This window comes from Oikopleura dioica, chromosome 2 (genome assembly GCF_907165135.1).
Source record: "Oikopleura dioica chromosome 2, OKI2018_I68_1.0, whole genome shotgun sequence".
In the NCBI taxonomy this organism is placed as follows: domain Eukaryota; kingdom Metazoa; phylum Chordata; class Appendicularia; order Copelata; family Oikopleuridae; genus Oikopleura; species Oikopleura dioica.
In genome coordinates this window covers 2405177-2426386 of record NC_137292.1, presented here as the reverse complement: position 1 = coordinate 2426386, position 21210 = coordinate 2405177, and the positions used below count along the sequence as shown (strand labels likewise).

Genomic DNA, 21210 nt, shown 5'->3' with positions numbered 1-21210 from the left:
CTGCGACATTTGTTTACGCATCTACAACACAACTAATCACCGGAAAGCATGCATTACAACATGTGGTCATATGTTCGGAAAGGCCTGTATTGAGGCAAACTTTGACATGAGCAACCGGTGCCCGAAATGTAATGGGATATTTCAAAAAGAAAACATCATTAATCTTTTCTGAATGATTATTTGAGCTTTTTGTGCAATCCGCTAAAATAAAATTAAGTTACACAGACGGTAACTAGGGACTCGCTTCTTTTCATAATTGAGTTTTACGGCGTGGCAAAAATTCAAATCCGTTCCAAGTGCCACGCTAGAGGCTCATCTTATTCAAAACCAGAAAGCAGCAAATTCTCAGGCTTCAATCTCTTTCTTTATTGGCAAAAATCATAAATTTTTCAAAGCCTAATTTTTCATATCGTGATCTTTTTCAATTCTAGTATCGCATCTTTCTAAAAAAGAAGTTTAAGGGGGTAGAACTAGGTTTTTCGAAAATAGCCGATTCTAGACCGGCGCTCAAAGCCAGGAGAGCTAAGATTTTCAAATTCTCTCTTCGGCTGAAGAAAGATCAAACCTAGATCTAACAACATTTTTCTTAAAATTTTTTTTCGTCAAGACAATTTGGCGTTAGAGAGCGAAACTTCAACCCACCTCTTCGAAAGTCGCAATTTTAGCGTATTCGCGTCCTCAAATTTCTCGAGTCACGTGACTAGCCAAAATTTTTAAATCTCATTTTAAGATAGTTTAACCCTTTATCTAGCAACATTTTTGAGGAAAATGCGATATCATAAGTAAAAACAGGTTTTACTTATTAAAGTGTGCCTCCCGAAAATCACGGAAATTCGAAAAATCTAGTTCTACCCCCTTAATATTCTTAAATTCTAGCGACTTTAAATTGCGCAAAATGCATGTCGAGGTTAATTCAGAGGATCGTGTGTTCATCTTAAAAATATTAGAACATACCCTGACGTTTTCGATCTGATCCCTGACGTCCTTATCCTGCGCCAGATCGTATTTCGGATCTTTGGGCCGCCATGCATCGCAATCTTCGCCGTCGCTTTCCCGCGGATAAGCGAAAAACATTTTCATATTTATGCTAACACCCCTTTTTTTGTTTAGCTTAGCCGACTCCTGTCACACTCTGACAACGGATTATTCCGAAAAACATTCGAGGCGTCATTTCCAAACGTGCACTAAATCTTCTTTTTTAACAAGAAAACGGGTTCAAAAAGGGGTTCAAGATGCTCACCGAAAGTGTCGCAAGAATTCCAAAGAAGCCCGTGAAAAACACTGCAGTGCAAATGAGAAACTTCCATATTGAATCGCAATTTTCACCAGACCAAAAAGGATCGCACAAACATTTGTGCCCGTTCCATTTTTCTATGCATTCTCCATGGATACAACTAAAAAACACCGTATTACTGTATCTATATTTTAAATGGGGGTTCTTCTTTTTTATCAGGAACTGTCAACAAATCCCGACAAATTTTGCATGGAAATTTTCAACGAATCAGAAGCCTGGATTCGGCTAACCGGCCAATCAGCAGCCGAGTAGCCGCCCACGCAAAATTTTTCGAGTTATTTGACAATCCGGGACACCGCCCCGGTATTTTTCAATCAAAGTAACGATACCTGTTTTATGAAAAAAATTAATAAAAAACTAACCTGATAGAGCAATTTACCATTAATTTGGTCTTTTCCGTTACCACTTCGACTTTCGCCGGTTTTCTCTTTCTTTTGAGTTAGAATTTTTTAACTTTGTGTTCACGTCATTTTTTTAATCGAGGTGGTAACAGAAGGGGGCCGATAATGAGCCACACGCAAATATTTAACCACTTCTCTCTTTTCAAAAAAAAGTAAGAAGGAATTGAAAATCAGAAAAATGCGGCCGTCGAGAGTGACCGCGAATCAATGAAAGTCTCTAAATGAAATGGTCCTGGTAAGCCCTTGCTTGTCAACTTGTCAAGCGATTACTTTTTTTCAGCTTCTTTTTCAGCAGATATAACTCTCCTTTGCCAGATTTTCGCGGTAAAGATGAATGCGTTTTTTGGCGATAGATTCATCTCTTGCTGGAAGATCTTGACTTTTCATTTTTCAAAAAGGGGGATTATTTCAAGGATCAACTTGTTATTTCTGGTCGATTGTCTTTTGCTTTACCAATCACTCTACTTAGAACGGCGGCCCCGGGTTCGGGCGATTGTAATTAAGTTTTCTTTATGTAAATCTGATTTTCTTTATCGAGAAACTTCTCATCATTAGTCCTTTTCTTCGCAAAAAAAAAACCGCTAGTCTAACCGATCTAGGACAAATGTAATCTCGCGCTTAGTGTGGTGGCTCAGCTTAAATTTTGAAAAGTCTAAAATCCCAACTACTTGTTGTTTATTATGGGCTGCCCGGGTCGCTGGAATTCCAGCTCAAGGGAGAAGAGTATAAACAGAAATAGAGAAGTCTTTATTGATCATGAATATAAGCTGCGAATTAGGGGAGAAATAAAGCTTGATATACTAGCAGGCACAGGATGAGGATTGTTCGGAGTCCGGTCCTTTTTGAGAGACGATCAGGATGTCCTTTTGTTGGGTTGTTGTATTGACCACTAGGAGAAGTTTGATATTATTCATTCTTTTGATAATACCTGTGATTGCCCTTGCGATGCGCTGAAACAGCGTATTCACATTGTAGCCACTTTTCGCACTTGTTTCAATAAAGTGAACCCCATGCTCAGCTGCTTTCTTCTCCGCCGTCGAAGTCTCTACCTTTCTCTTGTCTTCCAAATCTGTCTAAATAAATGCTCATATTTTCTTTTTTTCAGCTAAGGTACGAACCTTATTGCCTACGAGAAAAATAATGACGTCCTCGCCTCTTTGATCCTTGACGTCTTTTATCCACGTGTCAATTTTCGCGAAAGACTTTTCTTCCGAGACATTGTAGACAATGATGCCAACATTAGAATCTCTGATGTAGCTTGGGATGAGAGATCGGAATCTTTCTTGCCCAGCTGTGTCCCAGAGCTTAAAATAATCGATTTAGTTATTTTGTTTATGGCTTGAATTTAAGCTATTTTAACGACTTAGCAGTTTTATAGTACAAAAGTCGTAAAATGATATATGTCGTGTACAAAAAGAGGTATTCTTTTCAAAGACTTGAGCATGAAAATCAAAACGCAGACTTTTTACTGTGACAACTGCGATTACTACGAGCGCATGACAGGATATAACTACTACGAAATATTTTGCAAAAACTGCGAGCATAGACTCGTCTTTGTTGGAAATTCCTTCTCAAGCAGAAGCTATGACAGTCAGCGCCCAGCGAACAAGAGATATCATTCAGAAACAGATCAGAATAGTCACTTCAGAAAAGAGGACTCGCAGATTTGGATATGGGTAAAATTTCTTTTTAAAGAATTCATTAAATTTTATATTTACTTCGTATTTATCCTCATTATGATGGATCGTAGGTACTAGTCAAACAAGGTTACAAAAGTCGATTCATTTCTTCCAAATTATTTCTTTACCTGTAATCTAACTGTGTTATCATCAATCTGAAGTGTCTTTGAAAGAAAATCAATCCCAATCGTTGCCTGGTAATGCTGATCAAATAAGTCATACATAAATCTTAACACTGGTTGACCAGCAATAATTCTCTTCCTTGATTTCAATCATTCTAACTCAACCAATTCCTTGTGATCAAACTCGTTTTTCCGACCCCCTGCTCTCCTAAAAACACGAGCTTGTATTTCGTCAATGCTTGAACTGGCTGTATATTATCCATTTTTTCTCTTTCTTTGTAATAAAAAATTTCTTTCGGATTTTTCTGGCTTCGTGGCGAAATGAAGTGATTGTTTGTTTATTTTAGACAGTAAGAAGTGACGCGAGTTTGTTAGTCTCTAAGTACGCGCCCCGGGCTCTCTCCCGGGAGACTCCGTAGCTAAATGCGTTTTCATGTTTCGCCGAGGCCTGGGTTCTTTGCCAAATGCGCATTATGTGTATAATAATTTAATATAAGGAGATATCACACTGATTATAACTTTGGGTTTATTCATGTGAACATGTGAACAAAAGTATATTTTTGAACTTGAGGAGGTAAAAATGGGCTATTTAAATTGTTTAAAAGGCTAGTTTATAGTTGTTTCTTCTCGTCTGTAGTAATTTCCATGGAAGCTGATCGGGACTTTGAATCCTTGAGGAAAGTAGAACCGGGCAACTTCTTTCATCGCTAGAAATTTGAATGAGAAGGGTAGTTGAAAGATTCTGAAACTTACTGCTTGCGTTGAGAAAGACAATAAAAGCCCTGTCTTCCGGATTCAAAGGACTTGCTGTTGAAGCAATTACTCCTTGATTTTCAGAAAGGTCATCTTTTTCCGGCGTGAGAAAAACCGGTTCAGAGAAATGGTAGTTCGGAACTCGATAGATTTTTCTTTCTCCAGTTTCCATGTTGACGTAGTAAATTCTATCAGACAGCAATTCGCCGAAGCCGCACGTCCAGTAGTGCTTGTAGTCTTTACCATAATGCAACGGATTCAAAACTGGAAAGTCGATCTGAAAATTCAATGATGGTTTTATCTTCCTTGATTTCGATCCTTACCCCTCCGTTTTCGAAGCATGGAAAATTCAGTGATGGTGTTATTCCAGGACTCTGAACTACATCAGCCCATTGAAGAAACTCTTCTCTTCTCTTTCCGAGGATGAAGCGCACAGGCTTGCCAGAAGGAATGATACTTGACCAAATTTCAAGGTATTCATTTTTGGTGGTCTTGAGGTTGTCGAGTTCTAGAGCTTGCATGACGTTTGGATTTGCTTTTTCAGGGTTAAAAACGCGAAAATATTTACAGAAAACTTAGAATTGGTCGAATTTGTTTTAACCCTAACCTTCGATGATATCAATATTTAATTGATCTTGCTCATCAATGAAACTGTTTACCACGTGAAAATGCGAAAAAGCCTGCGCTAGAGGTTGAACACTCTCCCATTCCATCTTTTCGCGGTCAAAAATCAAGAATCTAGCAGGCGAGGTGTTCAAAAACATCAAACTTTCGATCATTGGTTTTTTCTTCCTTATGCCATTCTTGAGCATCGGAATCATGTCGAGGACGGTGCCGCCTACAGGAAGAATGAGATATTTCCCGGCGCGGGCGAGGGAGTGAAAATATGGCATTGCAGAGGGATGATCGGGCCATTTTGGGCTGTCAATTGCAGGACCGAATTCGATTGAAGACAAAATCTGCTCTTTGGTCCAAGGAGTGGGGTATTGAGATTTTGGATGTCCCACTCCACGCCAGACGATTGGGTGAATATGGATCTAGTAACTCTTTTATTCAAAGCAAAGGGAAATTAATACCTTTGGGATGTTATACTCGTTTGTCATGAAGTCGAGGCAACCAGCCATGTCCCACAAATCACCTGTTTCCTTGTCCAAGACCGGATGACTAGAAGTGGTCATGCAGAAAATACCGTGCGGAATATTTGGTGAGTAGTTGATGTCAATTCGATCTTTAGTTTCTAAGGTTTCGAAATCGTGTAGATGCCGGTAAGAAGAATCTGTGAGCGACATAAGATGACCAGCGACATGCATGACGTTAACGACTGTATTGTCGGTCGATAAACCTTCCTCAAAGAGAAATTTTCGTCTGTTTTTGAACACTTCGCGGCGGCCATAAGCATTTCTGAAATAATTTCTCAAAAACAGGAAATGATTGTCGACCGTACCCATTTTTATCCGTAGTAATATCATCAGGTTCGGCATAGGTTCCAACTTCTGGCTTAATTATCCGGCTGTTCTCCGTGTTGTTTTTGAAATTGGAAGATTGAACGAATCTCTGTCGGAAGAAAACCTTTCCATCCCGGATTCGTGTTGCTGAGAGAATGGCAGAAGGATCGAAGATGTGGCCAAAGGAGGTGTTGCCGAACTCGAACTTTCCAGGACCATTTCTGTAGATAACCCCATCGATGAGTTCAGCAAACAAGGCTTGAGTGGTTTCACTTTCGAATTCGCCCTCGAGTTCTTAATACAAATCTTTATCTTGGACTTTCTTCATAGAAAAGAATTTTCTCTAAAATTCTAAATAAATATGTGCTCACCGATTTCCTCAGAATCTTCAGTCGTTTTCAAGACATTCTCGAGTCCATACGGGGAAAACTCCATGAATCCTGTGATATCATCTTTGATCGCTTCTGGTTCAAACGCAAAAGTGTTGCCCTTGAAATCAAGGAAGACAAAAAGTAAAAATTTGAGAGCCATTTGACCTTTGAGCAACTAAGTTCTACACTACAGCGCCTTATAAAGTGATTGGTCTGTTTACTGAAGATGGCGCAATTTCAAACGCAAGAAAGTTACCTGCTTGGTAACCAGGACTCTATTCTTTTTGTGAACCCGGAGGAGAACCCAGACACGAGTATGATGAAATCGAGGGCGATTCTTATTTGAATTTCATAATCCTCGTCTTGGCGAGAAAAGTAAGGAGATCGCATAGTCAAAAATTGCCTTATTCAATCGAACATACTGTATGTTACATACACATTTTTGCCTCCTGAAGACGATGACAACTAAAAAACAGAAACGACGAAGAAAAATAATATAATGTAAGACTATAAATCTTTATTCGATTTAATATAGATATTCGATATAATTTTTATAGTCTTTAATCGATAGTTGGTGACCGTAGCAGTGTGTATCGAAAATGGTAGGATTGACGAAGATTGAAAAAATTCAAGAATAGCTTCTCATTCGACAGAGATAAGAGCGATATTTGAGCAATGAGACAGAGCAGAGCAATATTTTAAACTTGAGAGACCATTTGTTTTTCGAGAAACATCTTACACTGTTCTCGAAGCTTCTTTCGAAGCTTGAGCGAACCAATATTTGAGGGAAGTTTAAACTTGCCTGATATCAGCGAAAGTCTAGTAACTAGTAGTCTGCCTTCACTGAGATGGATTAGCAAGGTGGCAACAGCTGTGGCGGATAAGCTCCATTATTCCAACGGAAATATTCTCCCGCTTCTACGTCAATGCCTTCTACACCTTTCACAAGCACAGACGACCTAAGCTAATCTGTGATTTCTTCACCCCGGAGATTTCTAAAGTTTGAGCACTTCTATTCCCAGGAGGCTTCGACGCAATCCATTGAAAAACTGAGACAATGCGAGAGTCTGAAAAGAACAGGATACCGTCTCCCGATGTGTCCTTCCGGAGCCAGAGCTATTTGAAGTCAATGAAATTTTGTGACTAGCTAGATAGAAAATTGAACTCAAATGGCGGTGAAAAATTCCATCCGAATTGATACTCCCACTTAGCTTCGTTTTCCATATAAGGAATAGACCTTTTATTGGGCCATAAATCTGATCTATCAGGACGTAAAACTGATCAAATAGTTCGTCTGCTATTCAAGACGATCTTTACGTAATGGAAAATTATACGACATTCGGAGTGCAAACTCTTGACGAACCCTCCAACTTGTTGAGAAAAAATGCAATGTAATAGCAAGGTTGGCGTCGAAACGGAGCTTGAAAGATCAGACTTGTCAAAGTTCACTTTTTGGCATTTCCGAGGCGCCTTTTTTACGTTGCGTTCCGTACAAACCAAAACCAAATCTTATTTTCTTCGTTGAAATGAGGGATCAGGAGAAAATTCAGGTTGAGACTCTCTATTTTACTTTTCAAATATTCTTGTAGTGCATGGAATGCCATTGTACTGGCGTCTTGCGGAGGCTAGAAGGAAATGCAATCCTGGTTCCAGAGAAATCAAAACCACTCTACCGTTATCATGACGTCGCAAAATTCGAACTCAAACCTCAGTAAGATAACGATCCTTAGTCTCGTTCTTACTCTATTCTAGCGGATCATCAACAGACAAGCAGAAATATACCTACGTTTTTTTCGGATTTTTATTCTGGCAGACGATTATTCTCGCTACGAATTATGCCGGCCTTGAAAAGCTTGGGCCAACGCTGACGTTCAAAACGTTGAGTTGTGGGAGAAGCTACAAAGATTGTATGATTGACTTTTCATTCAATGAATGTTATCCGAGGTTCAAACGTTGCATGCAAGAATTTGGGGATTTTGACTTTCCTTCGGGAGAAATGATTGTTATCAAGGAGAAAGAGATTATTGATAATAGGACATATACCGAGGAAGAACAGAAAATAAATTTGAAGCGTTGCAAAAGGCTTGCTTTTTATGGTAAAGATTCAATTTGTTCACAAGTTGATTTTTTTAGATTCGAAAATTTGTGCTGATCTATGTCCGAAAATTCACGAAGAAGATGTTTTGAAATGTCAAACTTTGTGCAGAGCTTTGTTAAGTGATGGTGGAGAAATTGATGGAGTTTGCCCGTTTGAAAAGACCTGCCCTCATGGTTGTCCTTGTCCGTTTTTCGAATGTGAAAGTGTAGAAACACGAGAGATGACCTTTGGATGGTATTACAATGAAACAGATCCACTGTTTGAACTCAAAAAGAATGCTCCACTGACCAAGGAACCAGAAAGAGAAGCCGATCAGTTTACCCCAGTAGTACCAAAATATCGTCATCTATCTCGACTTGTTTCTTTTGATATGAAGTCGAAGCAGAAATTAAAAGTTTACAGAAGAGTTATACTTGTTGCGATGGGTTACCATGCGGTAGTAACAGATTTGATTCATTTGCCAAAGAATACTAATAATCTTATTATTTCGAGTAAATTCTTCTTCTCTTTGTATTATCTTCATTATTTTTAAGCTGATAATTTCGATTTACAAATGAAACCGCTATTCTATAACGGAGAAAACTATTTAATCGATGGTCATCTAAGAACATTTGTACTTCGTTCAGGTAGCACGGAATTTCAAGAATTCGGAACGGCGATTTAAAAAAATCTAAGAAAATATGAGAAATATTCCCTTTATATAATATAAGTTATAGTTCAGTCCGACTCAGTTGAATTTCTCAGAGTGATCGCTCTGCAAAGACACGGACCATAAATTGTTTCTTCGACGTAATGGCTTTTCCGGGGTTTTTAACTGGTATTCACATATGAGTCTAAGTGTCGCTGGTGTCTATGACGATAAATTTTGGTTTTGGTACGTAATGTCTGGGTAACCCTCATTCTCCCAGAACCTTCATCTGCCCAGACCCTCATTCTCCCAGGACCTTCATCTGCCCAGCCTGGGAGAATGAAGCTTCTGGGCAGATGAAGGTTCTGGGAGAATGAAGCTCATTTTTTAGATTTTTCATTTTTTCTGCAAAAATATTCTGAAAAAAATTTTAATCATGTTAATTAAAAATAAAGCTGAATAAAATGATAATTCATATGTTCTTTTCAATATGAATTCACGAGAATTATGAGTTGTCGAGCAGGTCTACTAGACTCAAGACTGCGAGGCGCAGTTTTCCGAAGGAGTTCTGCTGGACTTGCTCAGGCGATCGATTCCTAAGGTTTCAATTTATTAGTATAGAAAATTAATTGCCGAAAAAAATAAGGGTTTCGAGATTTTTGAGTTCTCAAAACTCAAATTATAAACTTGAGTTCTCAAGCTTTGTTTCCTTGAGGTTTAGCTTGAGCTCAAATTATCGGACACTGACCGAAACACGAACAAACACTTGAATAAGAACCAAGACCAGTGCCCATAAATTTTCCCCATATTTGTTGTCGTAGATTTACAGCCAAAAACTTCCAATTTGTAGCATTTTATGAAATTTTGACGAAGTCAGAATCCGAAGTAAAAACGGTTGTTTCTGACCTTGAAAAATATTTTTGACTCGAAAATCTACGCGGCCTGTCTCAGCCATTCAACGCTCAGCGTAATTCGCCCACGGAATTGAAAGCTTTATTCTCCCAGACCTTCATCTGCCCAGAACCTTCATTTTCCCAGGCTGGGCAGATGAAGGTCCTGGGAGAATGAGGGTCTGGGCAGATGACGGTTCTGGGAGAATGAGGGTTACCCAGTAGACATTACTGTCTACTCTGAAAAAAATTTATTTTTTTATTTTTTTTAATTTTTTTAATATAATAGGGGCCGACGCATAAGTACAAACTGTATTAGCCAAACACGTTATTGATGAGTACAACATGTATTAACCAAAACTGTTTGGCTAATAAAGTTTTGGTTGATCAATGTTCCCATAAAATCATATTTTCTTCTATTCTCTATATATAACGGGCGCGGAGCGCCCAATTTCTTACATTCTTGATCAATCAAAACTGCGTTAGCCAAACAGTTTTGGTGAATACATGTTGTACTCATCAATAACGTGTTTGGGTAATACAGTTAGTACTAATACGGGGTCCCCTAAAATATTTGTTTTCGAAGTGGAACGATGAAATATCCGTCAACATGCTATTTCATGGACTTAAAACAACGGGGACAAAAAAGTATTTTCGAAGCAAAGGGCAAAGCTCGTCGGGAACAATATACGACAATCGGACACGGTATGAGAAGACGTATGTTTATCATGGAGAAAAAGCTTACTATTTTGAACCTGAATCTCGTCTCAAGAAACATAGAGTTCACCACAATGGAGTCGCCAGATATAGACTGGAGCTCTTGGACATTCGAAGACCCCCAATGGGAGTACGAATTTAGAAACAAGACATTTGCGGAGCTTAAGGATTACGCTTATGGAGAATCATTATTTCTTGAGCATTTTGCTTATGATACTCATTTGAATGATTTCTATCCAATTCCAGGAATGGCAAATTCAGAAATTACATCAGTTAATGTACTACATAGTTTTATCTTCTACATTTTATAGCAAAAATTATGCCAAAAAAAGATCGTAAGGGTATTCTTTTTGTTGCAATTTTCCGACATCGAGAATTCGAAAGAGGATGTAAATTCCCGAGAAAAAAATGTGAATCTCTCAATGATCACTATGCAATTTGGACTCGAGCAAATTATTTCATTATTCTCTACAGATACAGCCACGGCCGCTTTCTTCAAGTCTCAAAAATGGAAACTGATTTCAGCTATGAATACAAACCTTACAAAAGTAATTTAAATCGACCAGTAATGAAAGATCTTACTGGTGTAGAAACGGGCTCATCATAAGTAGGAAAGCTATTTGATGAGAAAGAAATGAGCCAAAAATAGAATCAAACGGCGATATTATTCTTTTTTCCAACTCCGAGGAAGAATATTTCAAGCTTATTTTTGATGAGAAGGAGAATAACTACAGTAATACATTCCTTGAAGGATTCAACAAAACTGCAACAGTTAGCCTGATTCCCCCCATTTAATGCTTTGTAAAGAAAATGCTATTGACCCCGATTTCACGCTCCGTTATTTTCAGATTGGCGGTTGATTCCAATCGGATGCCATAAAAAAACAGTGACCTGGAACATGTCGGTCGCACCTTGCCTCCGCAAAAGCGCCAACTGGCCAATGAGATGGCGCACTTGACGGTTAGCCACGAAGCGCGGTGGTCCGCTGTTTGAGATCATTCAAATTTGCCAACTTTCACAAACAAAGTTTTTCGAATTTTTCAAGAGAAATCTATCAACAAAGGTAAATCAGCTTGCTATAACTTCAAATTTTGCTATTTACAGCCCGATTTTCTGCCTAGTTCCTTTCTAAAATTAAAGATTACCAGTGTCTATAATAGTGAAAACCTCTATTTGAAGAAACTTTTTATTGATATCATAGAGGACTTTTTTTTCCGAACCCATCAAAATTTTCAGACAAAATGGCTGGAGGAGCACGAATGCGAGTTGCAAATCAAATCAACGAAAAGAAGGTTCTCAAGCGCGGAAACGTCCCCACTAGCTTGGTAAGCCTTTCAACATCTTTCCTTCCCATAACCATTTCTTCTGCCCAGAAAGAGACGAACGAAAACAAAGCTCCCGTCGGACCCTACCTCCTCGCTCTCTTCATCTTCGTTGTCTGCGGCTCGGCAATTTTCGAAATCATTATGAAGGTTCAGGCTTTTGCTGGCCAGCAGTAAGAGCTACAGCTTTGTGACTGTATTAATACTATCTTCCGATTCATCTTCCAACTTTGATTTACTTTAAACTCTTAGAAAACGACTTACTTTACTAGTGCAATCTCCAGATTTTCTGTAACAATAAAATAGAAAAAACTTTCAAGCAATTTTGAATTTCTTATTATTTATTGGGGGTGTCAGGGTTTTCTACGAGTCCCAATTCAGGTTGGTAGCAGTAATGTTCATAAAAATCATAAAACCCATAAAGCAGAAAGTTTCGACAAAGTGACCTTTTCGTAGCGGCAAGCTTTACCCTCCTGTTGATGAGGAACTAAAAGGAGAAAGAATCAAAACAAGTGGAGGAAGTTACCATTCGAAATTTTCCTGGAAAGAGTTGACTGTAAAGATCAAGAGCCTGTAGATACTTTGGAATAGCTACAGGTGCATGGTTTTCGAGGGTACTGTTTTTCGCCGACTGCAAGAGGTTGTAGAATTGTTTGAGAGGTTTGTGGTAGAAAACTCTATCCGAAAAAGACCGTGAAAAGAAGAGAAAAAGAATGAGAAACATCTTCTTTGAATCAGGACGTGTAAGTTTAATTTATATCGAATCTTTCATTCAATATTTAAAAAAACTAACTGCGATCTCTCAATAATTTATGTGATTTTTCATCGGAGAGTATTGGAGCCGATCTTATTTTTTGATGGTCCACTTGAAACTGATAAGTTTGGGTATAGAACCAAAGTTCAAAATATATTGTTCTTACTTTCTCTGACTTGAAATCACGATAATTGATTCTATTCTATGAACATAAAGAAAATATTCTTGCGAAAATCTTTATTAAAAAAGAAGATAAAGAATGATTTGAACTCTCACGTATTTATTGTAGTTTATAATAATTTTGCGTGCTTAGGGGTTGCTTTTATTTTGCGTGTTGATGGTAACGCTTGCTGTGAAAGAATTGAGATTCGGCATTGCATTTCGTCTTTTTCTGCTAGCGCAGGTTATGCAATCGCTCTGGTCAGGATCGCAAATGACGATGTCGCACTCAATAATGATCGGATCGCTGCTGTCAACGAATTGAAAGCTTTCAAATTCGAAATCGGCTGAAATGAAATTAAAAATAAGTTTAAGCCTTCAACTCGGAGGCAGTTGTATTCTCTTACCAAAAGGGCCAGTATTGACAGCCAATATGTTCGTTGTTGGATCGACAGCGCAACCAGAAGCGATGAGATCGTATCCTGCTGATCTTGAAGTGTCAGACTCGACATAAGCCGTGCAAGTGTCAAGAGAGACTGCCAGAGAGTCGGAGTTGTCGAGAGAGATGCCGATGTAGACCATATCTGGAACGTTGAATGTATGGTTCATTCTAGATAAGAATAAGTTTTTGAGAAATATCTGAAAACTAATTTCAAAGCTACTTATTTGTACATACGAGATCGGAGTTGTAAACGTGTCGTCGGTAAAAACGCCCATTGATGTTTCAAACGTTCCCAGCTTCTCACCAAGATCGACGATGAAATGATTGACGTTGACTTCAATTCCATTTTCTATAGAAACTACCACTTCTCGCTCGATGGAGCAAGAAAAGTCCATTTCGAGTCCAAATCGTCGAGAAATGACGGAATTCGAAAAGCCGCCACCGGAAGTCATGATTGTCGATTCGAAGACAATGTGAGTATCATTGACAGTAGGCATGACATTACAGCCGTCGTTATCTGCGAGGAAGACGAGTGCGCCACCGACAATGGTTCCGGTACAGGTGTCCTCGCCCATGAACACAGCTGCTGGGTCGAAACCGCCCTTGACAATCGCGCAAACAGGGACAGCTACTTCGAGAATTCCCCCGTCGCAGACGACAATCGTGTCCGTGAACTGGTCCAAAACGCAATCATCAACGGCAGTAGTCGGTCCAGGCGTCGTAGTTGTCGCTGGTGGCTGAGTTGGATCTAATGGATCTTCAACTGGAGCAACTACTTCGACTTCCACAGTGGTTTCTGTTGTGACAGCGACAGTAGCGTCTCCGGCGTCGATGGATGATTGAAAGTCAGCAGTAGCGTTTGCGGCGACGTCTTGGACGAATGCGTCGATGTCGATTTCGGGGACAGCAAACCGCCGTTTTCGAGAAGAAGAATCGTCAAAATTCTCGAATCGCAAATGAAGCTCTCCGACAAACGCAATCCAAATCTCATAAGCTCCTGCTGGCTGAAGTCCAGTTGTATCTGTAGCTATTTCGAATGCAAATTTGTACGAGTCCGCGTATCCAACAGTTGTAAAAGTCGTCCAACCAGGGGGATTATTGCTATTGAGTGTTGCCAGGAAATCATCCGGAGTTTGGGAGGTCCCGAACAGACAATAAAACTCTAGTGAGACCGCGTAATCTGTCCACGCATATCCGGGATCGCATGATTTACCAGTAACCGCAAAATCATTAGCGCCTGAGAAAGTAATTTCATCACCGCGAAGCTCGCAAATGTTGTTGGCGACATCGTGATGAAGCTTTTATGGGACTCATTAATCTCTTCTCAAATTTCTGAAGACGCGTAATTAATAGAACTAAAGATTATTTTTAAGAGTCCGTCCCTTGTAACAGCCAGCGTAGTTTGCGCAATCTCGTTGGCAATCCTCAGTATCACCGGCAAAGTTGTTGATATCAAGCTCGAAATTTGACTCAGGTGTGGGTTTGTCCATTCCATTTTCGATTTCCCAGACGAAAACGTCACCAAAATTCGTATTTTCGAGACAGACTGGAGGTGGTCGTGTTGGTGCGGCGGTGGAAAATGCTGTTGTCTGAAATTTGGTTGTAGGAGCCTCGGTTGAGGGTGCATCTGTTGGAGCATCCGTTGGTGCCTCAGTTGGGGCCTCAGTCGGAGCTTCAGTAGGAGCTTCAGTCGGAGCCTCAGTTGGTGCCTCAGTTGGGGCTTCAGTTGGGGCTTCAGTCGGTGCTTCAGTTGGAGCCTCAGTTGGAGCTTCAGTTGGAGCCTCAGTCGGTGCCTCAGTTGGGGCTTCAGTTGGTGCCTCAGTCGGTGCTTCAGTTGGAGCCTCAGTCGGAGCCTCAGTCGGAGCTTCAGTTGGTGCCTCAGTCGGAGCTTCAGTAGGAGCTTCAGTCGGAGCCTCTGTTGGTGCCTCAGTTGGGGCTTCAGTCGGTGCTTCAGTTGGTGCCTCAGTTGGGGCTTCAGTCGGAGCCTCAGTTGGTGCCTCAGTTGGGGCTTCAGTCGGTGCTTCAGTTGGTGCCTCAGTCGGAGCCTCAGTTGATGAAGGTTCTGGTGTTGGAAATAATTTACAGGTTACACTTTCATAAAGTTCCAAAATTGCTTTTTTTGTTAAAACTACTGTAAAGTTCATCTAAATAAGTATAAATAATAATAAATAAATAAGTTCTGAACTCTTTTAATAAAGAAACTGTCCTTGTGCTAACGGGATCTTCTGTGTCGATACAATATCCATCTTGAGTCGCTGGAAACATATAATTGGGATAATAACTTCCTCCACTATCGAAGAGAGCAAATGGAGGGTTTAAGGATGGATGATATTTGAGGAAGAATTGGTTTCCCTCGCATTCCCATATTGGACGGTCATATTGTGTCTGAGTCTCGCTTTGTGTGCATTCGAGGGGGCCAGACCAGATAGTGACTGAAATTATATTTTCAAAGATATTTTTGTTCGAGCTTACTTTCGATGACTTCGCAACAAGTATCGTCTGGAACACATGATTTTCCTGGAGCGTCGCCCTTTAATAAATGGTAAGTCGAAAGATCTAAGCCAGAGAAATACCAGATCATCATTTATATATGTTCATATAGTCAAAAAAACCTGGTGACTATCTTTAAACCCATCAGCGCATTCACAAGTGAAGTCGATTCTTTCATCCGTACAAACCGCGTTGGGATCACACTCGTGAGTTCCATCAGAGCATTCATCGACCTCAGGGATAAGTGTGCAAGTCTCACCATCTCCCGTGTAAAACTCATTACATTCACATCTATAGTCTTCGTGCAAATCTGTACAGGTCGCATTTGGATCGCAAGGGTCCGGGTCGCATTCGTCTGAGGTATCCGCACCTGCCCAAACGCACGTAGCAATAGTGCCACTGTTCCACCCTTCGTTGATGGGAGGACATACATTGTCGTTTACTGCGTAATCCCAGTATGAGTATCCCCCTGCAAGAGGCCACGAATCAGCAGTAAAGACGTACCATGCTCCGTTGAAATAAGCGATCACACCATTGTTGGCGCACTCCCAGACATCTTTGCCGTTGTAAACCTCACCATTTGAAACACACTCTCCTCGTGCAGGGAAATTGATGGAGCCGCAGCAACCATTGCTTGTATTTGGCGTTTTTGGATTGCACTTATTCAGTTCCCCAGTTTCATCCTCTCCGCCACCGCAGTCAGGAACATTATCACACAGGCGATCGGTGAAAATTTCCCGGGTGAAACCGAGCTTGTCATTCGAAGTACAACTGATTGCTTCCTTGTAAGTGAAGCCGGGAAAGTTTTCTGGGTCCAGTTCGCAATATGCATGTTGCAACTGCTTCGCATCAGTTGTTGTCACTCTGTACTGATCATTGAAAGTTTCTCCAGTCGCTCTGATGGTCATAACTGGAGAGTTGCCATTTGCGCCGCAGAAAGAGCAATAAGTCATAACGGACTCGATTTCCAAGGGACTTCCCATGTCAAACCACTGATTGGACGAGATAAGATCAAACTGACTCGGCATGTTGGTTGCGGAAGGATCGAAGATGATATACGTATCTCTGTCAGGCCGCTGGTGCTCGTGGAGAACTCCCAGTGCGTGAAGCATTTCGTGCTGGACGGTCGACGGATTATCTGGAGTACAACCAGGGTCCAACGCAATGACTTGCCAAGTCGACGGAACGCCGAAAGAGGCGATGCTACTGACTCCCAGTGTTCCAAAATGCGCACCTGGGGCAAGACCAAGAGCAGAGTAGCAACCGTCATTGTGACCGACGAAAACGATTCCATTTTCGTAAGATGTTGAGCCGATTTCCCCGTCAGTGACTTCAGGCATCGAAAAACATGCAAGGTCATTGGCCAAGGACGCCAGAGAGGTCTTAAAAATATCAATTCACTATTCGAAGGGAGAAAAGCTGACAGCTTGGATAAAGCAAGCTGTAGAATCAAAAATTTAAAGATTAACAAACTCACCTGGATCAGACTATGAAAGTTAATTGCGGTGCTGTGAACATAATATGGGACTGTCACGGGTCCGCCTTGAACTAGAGGCCGCCATTTGTTTGAGTTTGTTAATCCTCGAGGAGCCGATCCGTTGTCTTCTGGTTCAGTGTATCCATCTTCGGGGGTCATAATTCGAGCATTCTCAGCTGTGAATCCGGCTTCAGCGAGGGCAACCGCCTACACAAAGGGATCAGTTTAAGAAGAAGGAAAGATGATACTAGAAAAAGGTACTTACATCAGATGGTCTCAGGTAGTAATCAGTAAGATAAGCTTGATTACCGATATTGACATCGTCAGATGGAGCGTTGACTTGTATTCCTGTCCATTCAGGAGCAGTTGCTTCCGTTAATTCTTGAGCCTTTTCTAGTTCGGAGAATGACTTGACTAAGATATCAATACTCTTCAAGAAAAAAAGTGTTCTATCTTTGGTCTCTTTCTTCAGAACTTTTCCTGTATCCCTCTTATGACTGCAAGCGAAGCTAGAATCTTCATCTCTTTACTGATCGACCCAGCTTTTTCAGGACAAGATCAGTTCTGAAGCTATTCCGACGCTCTGCCGTGGTTTTTATGCTGCCGTCGTTACTAAAGTTTTTGATCAAGACTTTTTAAAGAGCGCTATCATTGTCGTAAATGAGCTCACCTCTTCCGTAATTAGAGCTTAGGTATTATGACACTTTTTCTATTCTCTACTTAATTATTAATGATGTTTTGGCAACCAACGAATAAATCATCGAAAGCATACTAATTTAAAACATCATACTCTTGATTGATGATGATTTTTAGATTTTCAAGCGCTAATTAAAGCTTTTCCAATAAAATTATTGCCAATAATTTAAACAAAAAATGATTGACGGATCAAAAAGTCTCCAACGAGTTTCCTGGAAAAAATTGTCTTGCTATTTTCTTCGAGAAAAACATGTAATGGAAAAAAATGAACTATGCTCTCACATAAAATTGGACAAATAATAAATAGTAATTTGTCGGTCGCTTCATCTCTTTATTACCTCGATTAATCTCGTTCACGTCCTGCTTACGCAGACAAAAGCTGAGCTTTTTTTCAAAAATAAATTAGGGTTATTACGATTCCAATTGAAAGCTCTCTCGATTTTCAGTTGGACTGGTCATCATTGCTTTCATTCGTTTTTTTATATTCTGATCTTCTGACCTGTTAATTCAACCAAGCGAACGCTTTTCACCTGGAATCATTCCCGGTGAAAAATCGGTGAACCAGGTCAGCCGATTAAGTTCATGACCATCTGGAACTTCCTTAGGGAAGCGTAGTTTTGTGATGACGTGGATGTCTAAGCAGGAAGACGTTTTCATTTTCAGACTTATTCGATCACAGCCAATTTTATGAAGAAAATCATCCTATTTTGCCGCAAATTGGTTATTAAAAGATACTCAGTCGTCTTGATTCAGAGTGACGACATTAAGGCTCAAGAATCATTCTTCAAGATGTTAAAATTGATGTGGAAATTTAGGGTAAAGCGTTGAAGAAGATCAATTAAGGCAAATAAAGATCCGTGTGAAACAAATTATCATAATTATACTAACACGGCAAAATCATTCTTTCTCCATTTTTGCGGATCATTAATGATTTCACAGATAAGGAATTGGATTTTATTTTCTTCTTCTAAGTAAAATCTTATAATTTTGATAAATCGGCTTTGATTAAAGGCAATAAAGAGACTGCTGCGGACAGGGAGGCAAGCGGCTTATCTTGTGCTAGAAGAGAAAACCGCGTGAAAAATTCCCTTCTTTTAAAAAAATCCCCTTCCAGAGCACCGAAAGTAGCGTCGCGCCCAGCGGCAGTTTCATGCACTCCGGCAACAAGCGATATCCTCATCGAAGTCTTGAACTCCACTGCACGAAAATCCGAATTCCATGGTCCAGTGATCTCGGTTTTAAAAGCTAGAGATGCCCAAGAATGAGAAGAAGAAAAAGGCGAAGAAGGAAGGGTTTACGCGAACGTTGACCGTCGTCGTTGCACTTTGGATTGTCGTATTATACACCAGTGTGACGCGCTTCGCCAGAGAAGATAGTACTACCATCTCGTATGAGGGAAGGAGGTTGAAATCTTTGAAAAGAACCTTTTTGTTTTGTTATTATTGAAAAGCAAGATATGCATATTCCATTTATTTATGATTCATAAATTATGAATGACTTGTCAGATAAAATATCTCCAAGCTTATTTATTTTTTGTTGAAAATTCGACTGTTAAATAATATATTTTCAGCCGTAAAAATTTTTTTATGGAACAATTGTACAACTATTTCGAAAAATTATTCTTTGCAAATTTAGTTTGACAGTCAATTTGATCATGAAATATTTATTTTTCATACAAAGCATGTTTTCAATTCATACAGTTGTTTGAGATAGCACTTGATTCCAACCTTTACCAAGAAAGCATTCGAAAACCAAAACATCAACAAACAAAGCCTCTCTCTATCCAACCCACTGCCAGAACAGCTTCCAAGAGGTTTTCAGCCAGATGTACAGAACGATTACGACTACAAAAGTGAGGCTTCAAGCGAATACATTCAAGAAGACTTGAATCAAAAGCCATCAGGGCGAACATCGCCGAATAATAAATATGAAATTTACACTGGATCAAGGGATGATCGAGTTTGCATGAAGAAAATTGACCCAACAGTGGAAAGAAAGCATGTCAAAGAGGGAAAGATTCCCAAATTTGTGATCATAGGCATTGGTTCATTAATTTAGTTGAAATCGTACTCATGAGAAAATCATTTTTGAGTGATTAAAATATTTAAGCGGAAGTCTTTTAAAAGCTAGATTTAAGAAATTCTGCGGCTAATCGTTGAACCCAAAAAAGGAGCCGACAAGTGCGGCACCTCAGCTCTGGGAAAGTTCCTCTCAGATCATCCTGACGTTATGTATATCGGCGAGACGTATTTTTTCTCACGCGAATGGGCCAAAGGATCAGGTTTGGTCGACTTCATTCAAGGTTCTCCTTCATTATTTATGTTTAGATTGGATCAAGTCGAAATCAGCCGGCGTTTTTGAGGACCAATATGTTTTGGAAAAGAGTCCCACTTATTATCGAAGCCCTGCGGCGCCTAAAAGAATGTTACAGATTAATCCAGACATGAAGGTGGCACTCGTTGTCTGTCGAAATGTCAAGCGATTGCTGTCCAGATATCTTCACCTTTACAGACCAGGAAAGGGCTTTGAAAACACGAGATCATAAAAAGTAATCTGTCGATGAGCCCACGAAAGGCGAAACAAATGATCAGAAAAAGTCGCGCGTTACCAATTTCTTCGGAACAACTACATCATCATTTATGCGCGCTGCTCTTGAAAACATCAACATGTTTGACAGATACCTCGAGCGATTATACCCTGATTGGAAGAATCCCGAAAAATTACACCTTTTGATTGACGGCTTAGTAGACAAATTTGAAAAGGTCATCCCGCCATTCAGAAGAGGCCTTGAAAATAATATCCGAGGGGCGCCCGCTTCATCTATGATCGCAGACGGTCTTTGGCCGTAAGTTGACTTTTATAGAAATTCTAAATCAGCAAAATTCAGCGTCTTTTTAAAATACTGGCAGCGTGAACTCGGCAAAGACCGGATAATCACCATTGATGGATCGATGCTGAACGTAGATCCTGCAGGCCAAATCGAGCGGTTGCAAGATTTCTTTGGTCTCAGCAAAGAAATAAGCTACAAAAACTTCATTTTCCATCAAAATCGAGGAATTCTTTGTCTCCAAGGTTCAAATGGGCTTCCTTGTTGTCCAACGTAAGAACACCGACCGGCTAGGACTGATGATGAGTAATCTTTTTAGGGATGAAAAAGGAAGATCGCTTGGAATCGAAATAGACCCAGAAATTAAAACAAGGATATGTGAATTTTTCAAGCCTTTCGGAACGGGATCAATTCGATACAGCTCGATAAAGTATCGTTGATAACGAAATTAATCTCTAAATAAGACGACTACATGCTTGAAATGATGGACCTCGATTGGCCAAGTTGGCGGGACACCTGCGAATAGACAGATAAATAGAAATTATACTCAAAAGACTGTAAATACCTCTGTATAATACTAAACAGCCTTAGACTTTTCAAAACAAAGATACTTCAATACTACAATCTCTTCTACCAGTTCATGAT

General features: G+C 40.0%; 7 protein-coding genes and 1 long non-coding RNA gene across 12 annotated transcripts in view; 3 read left to right on the top strand and 5 right to left on the bottom strand.

Moving 5' to 3' along the window:
• The window catches only part of LOC145696754 (stress-associated endoplasmic reticulum protein 1-like), a 73308-nt gene extending 61269 nt beyond the window's left edge, over window positions 1-12039 (top strand). For 2 of the 3 annotated variants that reach the window (XM_081773841.1, XM_081773840.1), the window contains exons 2-3: window positions 11635-11723; window positions 11772-12039. In XM_081773841.1, the coding sequence (XP_081629967.1) occupies window positions 11640-11723; window positions 11772-11897 (210 nt within the window). In that variant the 5' untranslated portion in view covers window positions 11635-11639 and the 3' untranslated portion in view covers window positions 11898-12039. Of the gene's footprint in view, window positions 1-11304; window positions 11462-11634; window positions 11724-11771 lie in introns of those variants that run through there. The other variant, XM_081773839.1, reaches the window with a different exon arrangement.
• On the bottom strand, window positions 351-1758 carry LOC145699451 (uncharacterized). Of its 2 annotated transcripts, XR_014134020.1 has the most exons (4): window positions 1657-1758; window positions 1241-1394; window positions 955-1184; window positions 351-443 (listed from the first exon to the last, which is right to left on the bottom strand). It is a non-coding gene; the product is annotated as an uncharacterized LOC145699451 (long non-coding RNA). The 2 variants fall into 2 exon arrangements; XR_014134019.1 differs by having other exon boundaries at window positions 357-1184.
• LOC145700765 (uncharacterized) lies at window positions 2424-3706 on the bottom strand. The gene is made up of 4 exons (XM_081778092.1): window positions 3503-3706; window positions 2814-2999; window positions 2624-2768; window positions 2424-2584 (listed from the first exon to the last, which is right to left on the bottom strand). Exons 1-4 carry the CDS (start codon window positions 3596-3598, stop codon window positions 2496-2498), a joined length of 516 nt encoding a protein of 171 aa, XP_081634218.1. The 5' UTR covers window positions 3599-3706; the 3' UTR covers window positions 2424-2495.
• Window positions 4022-6225, bottom strand: LOC145696527 (carotenoid-cleaving dioxygenase, mitochondrial-like). The gene is made up of 7 exons (XM_081773576.1): window positions 6066-6225; window positions 5694-5988; window positions 5326-5650; window positions 4857-5286; window positions 4573-4784; window positions 4250-4526; window positions 4022-4203 (listed from the first exon to the last, which is right to left on the bottom strand). The coding sequence occupies exons 1-7, from the start codon at window positions 6223-6225 to the stop codon at window positions 4103-4105; spliced, it is 1800 nt and encodes a 599-aa protein (XP_081629702.1). The 3' UTR covers window positions 4022-4102.
• LOC145697159 (uncharacterized) lies at window positions 7568-10638 on the top strand. Of its 2 annotated transcripts, XR_014133860.1 has the most exons (6): window positions 7568-7615; window positions 7655-7776; window positions 7818-8161; window positions 8199-8654; window positions 8697-9037; window positions 10268-10638. XR_014133860.1 is itself a non-coding variant. In XM_081774319.1 (5 exons), the coding sequence occupies exons 1-5, from the start codon at window positions 7592-7594 to the stop codon at window positions 8825-8827; spliced, it is 1077 nt and encodes a 358-aa protein (XP_081630445.1). In that variant the 5' UTR covers window positions 7568-7591; the 3' UTR covers window positions 8828-9897. The 2 variants fall into 2 exon arrangements, 1 of the variants encoding a protein (XP_081630445.1); XM_081774319.1 differs by lacking the exon at window positions 10268-10638 and having other exon boundaries at window positions 8697-9897.
• A 627-nt stretch (window positions 12040-12666) lies between the features above and the next one.
• On the bottom strand, window positions 12667-14374 carry LOC145696799 (CUB and zona pellucida-like domain-containing protein 1). The gene is made up of 3 exons (XM_081773890.1): window positions 13310-14374; window positions 13041-13243; window positions 12667-12980 (listed from the first exon to the last, which is right to left on the bottom strand). The coding sequence occupies exons 1-3, from the start codon at window positions 13648-13650 to the stop codon at window positions 12784-12786; spliced, it is 741 nt and encodes a 246-aa protein (XP_081630016.1). The 5' UTR covers window positions 13651-14374; the 3' UTR covers window positions 12667-12783.
• LOC145696798 (uncharacterized) lies at window positions 14374-18204 on the bottom strand. Its single transcript, XM_081773889.1, has 8 exons — window positions 18077-18204; window positions 17525-17654; window positions 17308-17432; window positions 17043-17249; window positions 15688-16947; window positions 15548-15605; window positions 15285-15507; window positions 14374-15169 (listed from the first exon to the last, which is right to left on the bottom strand). The coding sequence occupies exons 2-8, from the start codon at window positions 17562-17564 to the stop codon at window positions 14431-14433; spliced, it is 2652 nt and encodes an 883-aa protein (XP_081630015.1). The 5' UTR covers window positions 17565-17654; window positions 18077-18204; the 3' UTR covers window positions 14374-14430.
• A 2053-nt stretch (window positions 18205-20257) lies between these two features.
• On the top strand, window positions 20258-21175 carry LOC145699367 (heparan sulfate glucosamine 3-O-sulfotransferase 3B1-like). Its single transcript, XM_081776638.1, has 3 exons — window positions 20258-20583; window positions 20626-20838; window positions 20885-21175. The coding sequence occupies exons 1-3, from the start codon at window positions 20378-20380 to the stop codon at window positions 21003-21005; spliced, it is 540 nt and encodes a 179-aa protein (XP_081632764.1). The 5' UTR covers window positions 20258-20377; the 3' UTR covers window positions 21006-21175.
• The last annotated feature ends 35 nt before the right edge of the window (window positions 21176-21210 follow it).

Coding starts and splice junctions, on each gene's coding strand:
- LOC145696799 (XM_081773890.1), bottom strand. CDS start 13,650: ATGGGCGAGGACACCTGTACCGGAACCATTGTCGGTGGCGCACTCGTC. Junction 13,244..13,309: donor ACGTTTACAACTCCGATCTC/GTATGTACAAAT, acceptor ATTCTTATCTAG/AATGAACCATACATTCAACG. Junction 12,981..13,040: donor TGTCAATACTGGCCCTTTTG/GTAAGAGAATAC, acceptor ATTTCATTTCAG/CCGATTTCGAATTTGAAAGC.
- LOC145700765 (XM_081778092.1), bottom strand. CDS start 3,598: ATGTATGACTTATTTGATCAGCATTACCAGGCAACGATTGGGATTGAT. Junction 3,000..3,502: donor ATAACACAGTTAGATTACAG/GTAAAGAAATAA, acceptor GATTATTTTAAG/CTCTGGGACACAGCTGGGCA. Junction 2,585..2,623: donor CATCGCAAGGGCAATCACAG/GTATTATCAAAA, acceptor AACTTCTCCTAG/TGGTCAATACAACAACCCAA.
- LOC145697159 (XM_081774319.1), top strand. CDS start 7,592: ATGAGGGATCAGGAGAAAATTCAG. Junction 7,616..7,654: donor GGGATCAGGAGAAAATTCAG/GTTGAGACTCTC, acceptor ATATTCTTGTAG/TGCATGGAATGCCATTGTAC. Junction 8,162..8,198: donor CAAAAGGCTTGCTTTTTATG/GTAAAGATTCAA, acceptor TGATTTTTTTAG/ATTCGAAAATTTGTGCTGAT.
- LOC145696527 (XM_081773576.1), bottom strand. CDS start 6,225: ATGGCTCTCAAATTTTTACTTTTTGTCTTCCTTGATTTCAAGGGCAAC. Junction 5,651..5,693: donor ATTACTACGGATAAAAATGG/GTACGGTCGACA, acceptor AAATTATTTCAG/AAATGCTTATGGCCGCCGCG. Junction 4,527..4,572: donor CATGCTTCGAAAACGGAGGG/GTAAGGATCGAA, acceptor TTGAATTTTCAG/ATCGACTTTCCAGTTTTGAA.
- LOC145699367 (XM_081776638.1), top strand. CDS start 20,378: ATGCGCGCTGCTCTTGAAAACATCAACATGTTTGACAGATACCTCGAG. Junction 20,584..20,625: donor ATCGCAGACGGTCTTTGGCC/GTAAGTTGACTT, acceptor AGCAAAATTCAG/CGTCTTTTTAAAATACTGGC. Junction 20,839..20,884: donor GGGCTTCCTTGTTGTCCAAC/GTAAGAACACCG, acceptor TAATCTTTTTAG/GGATGAAAAAGGAAGATCGC.
- LOC145696798 (XM_081773889.1), bottom strand. CDS start 17,564: ATGAAGATTCTAGCTTCGCTTGCAGTCATAAGAGGGATAC. Junction 17,433..17,524: donor TGCAGTCATAAGAGGGATAC/AGGAAAAGTTCT, acceptor CCGAACTAGAAA/AGGCTCAAGAATTAACGGAA. Junction 17,250..17,307: donor ACTACCTGAGACCATCTGAT/GTAAGTACCTTT, acceptor CCCTTTGTGTAG/GCGGTTGCCCTCGCTGAAGC.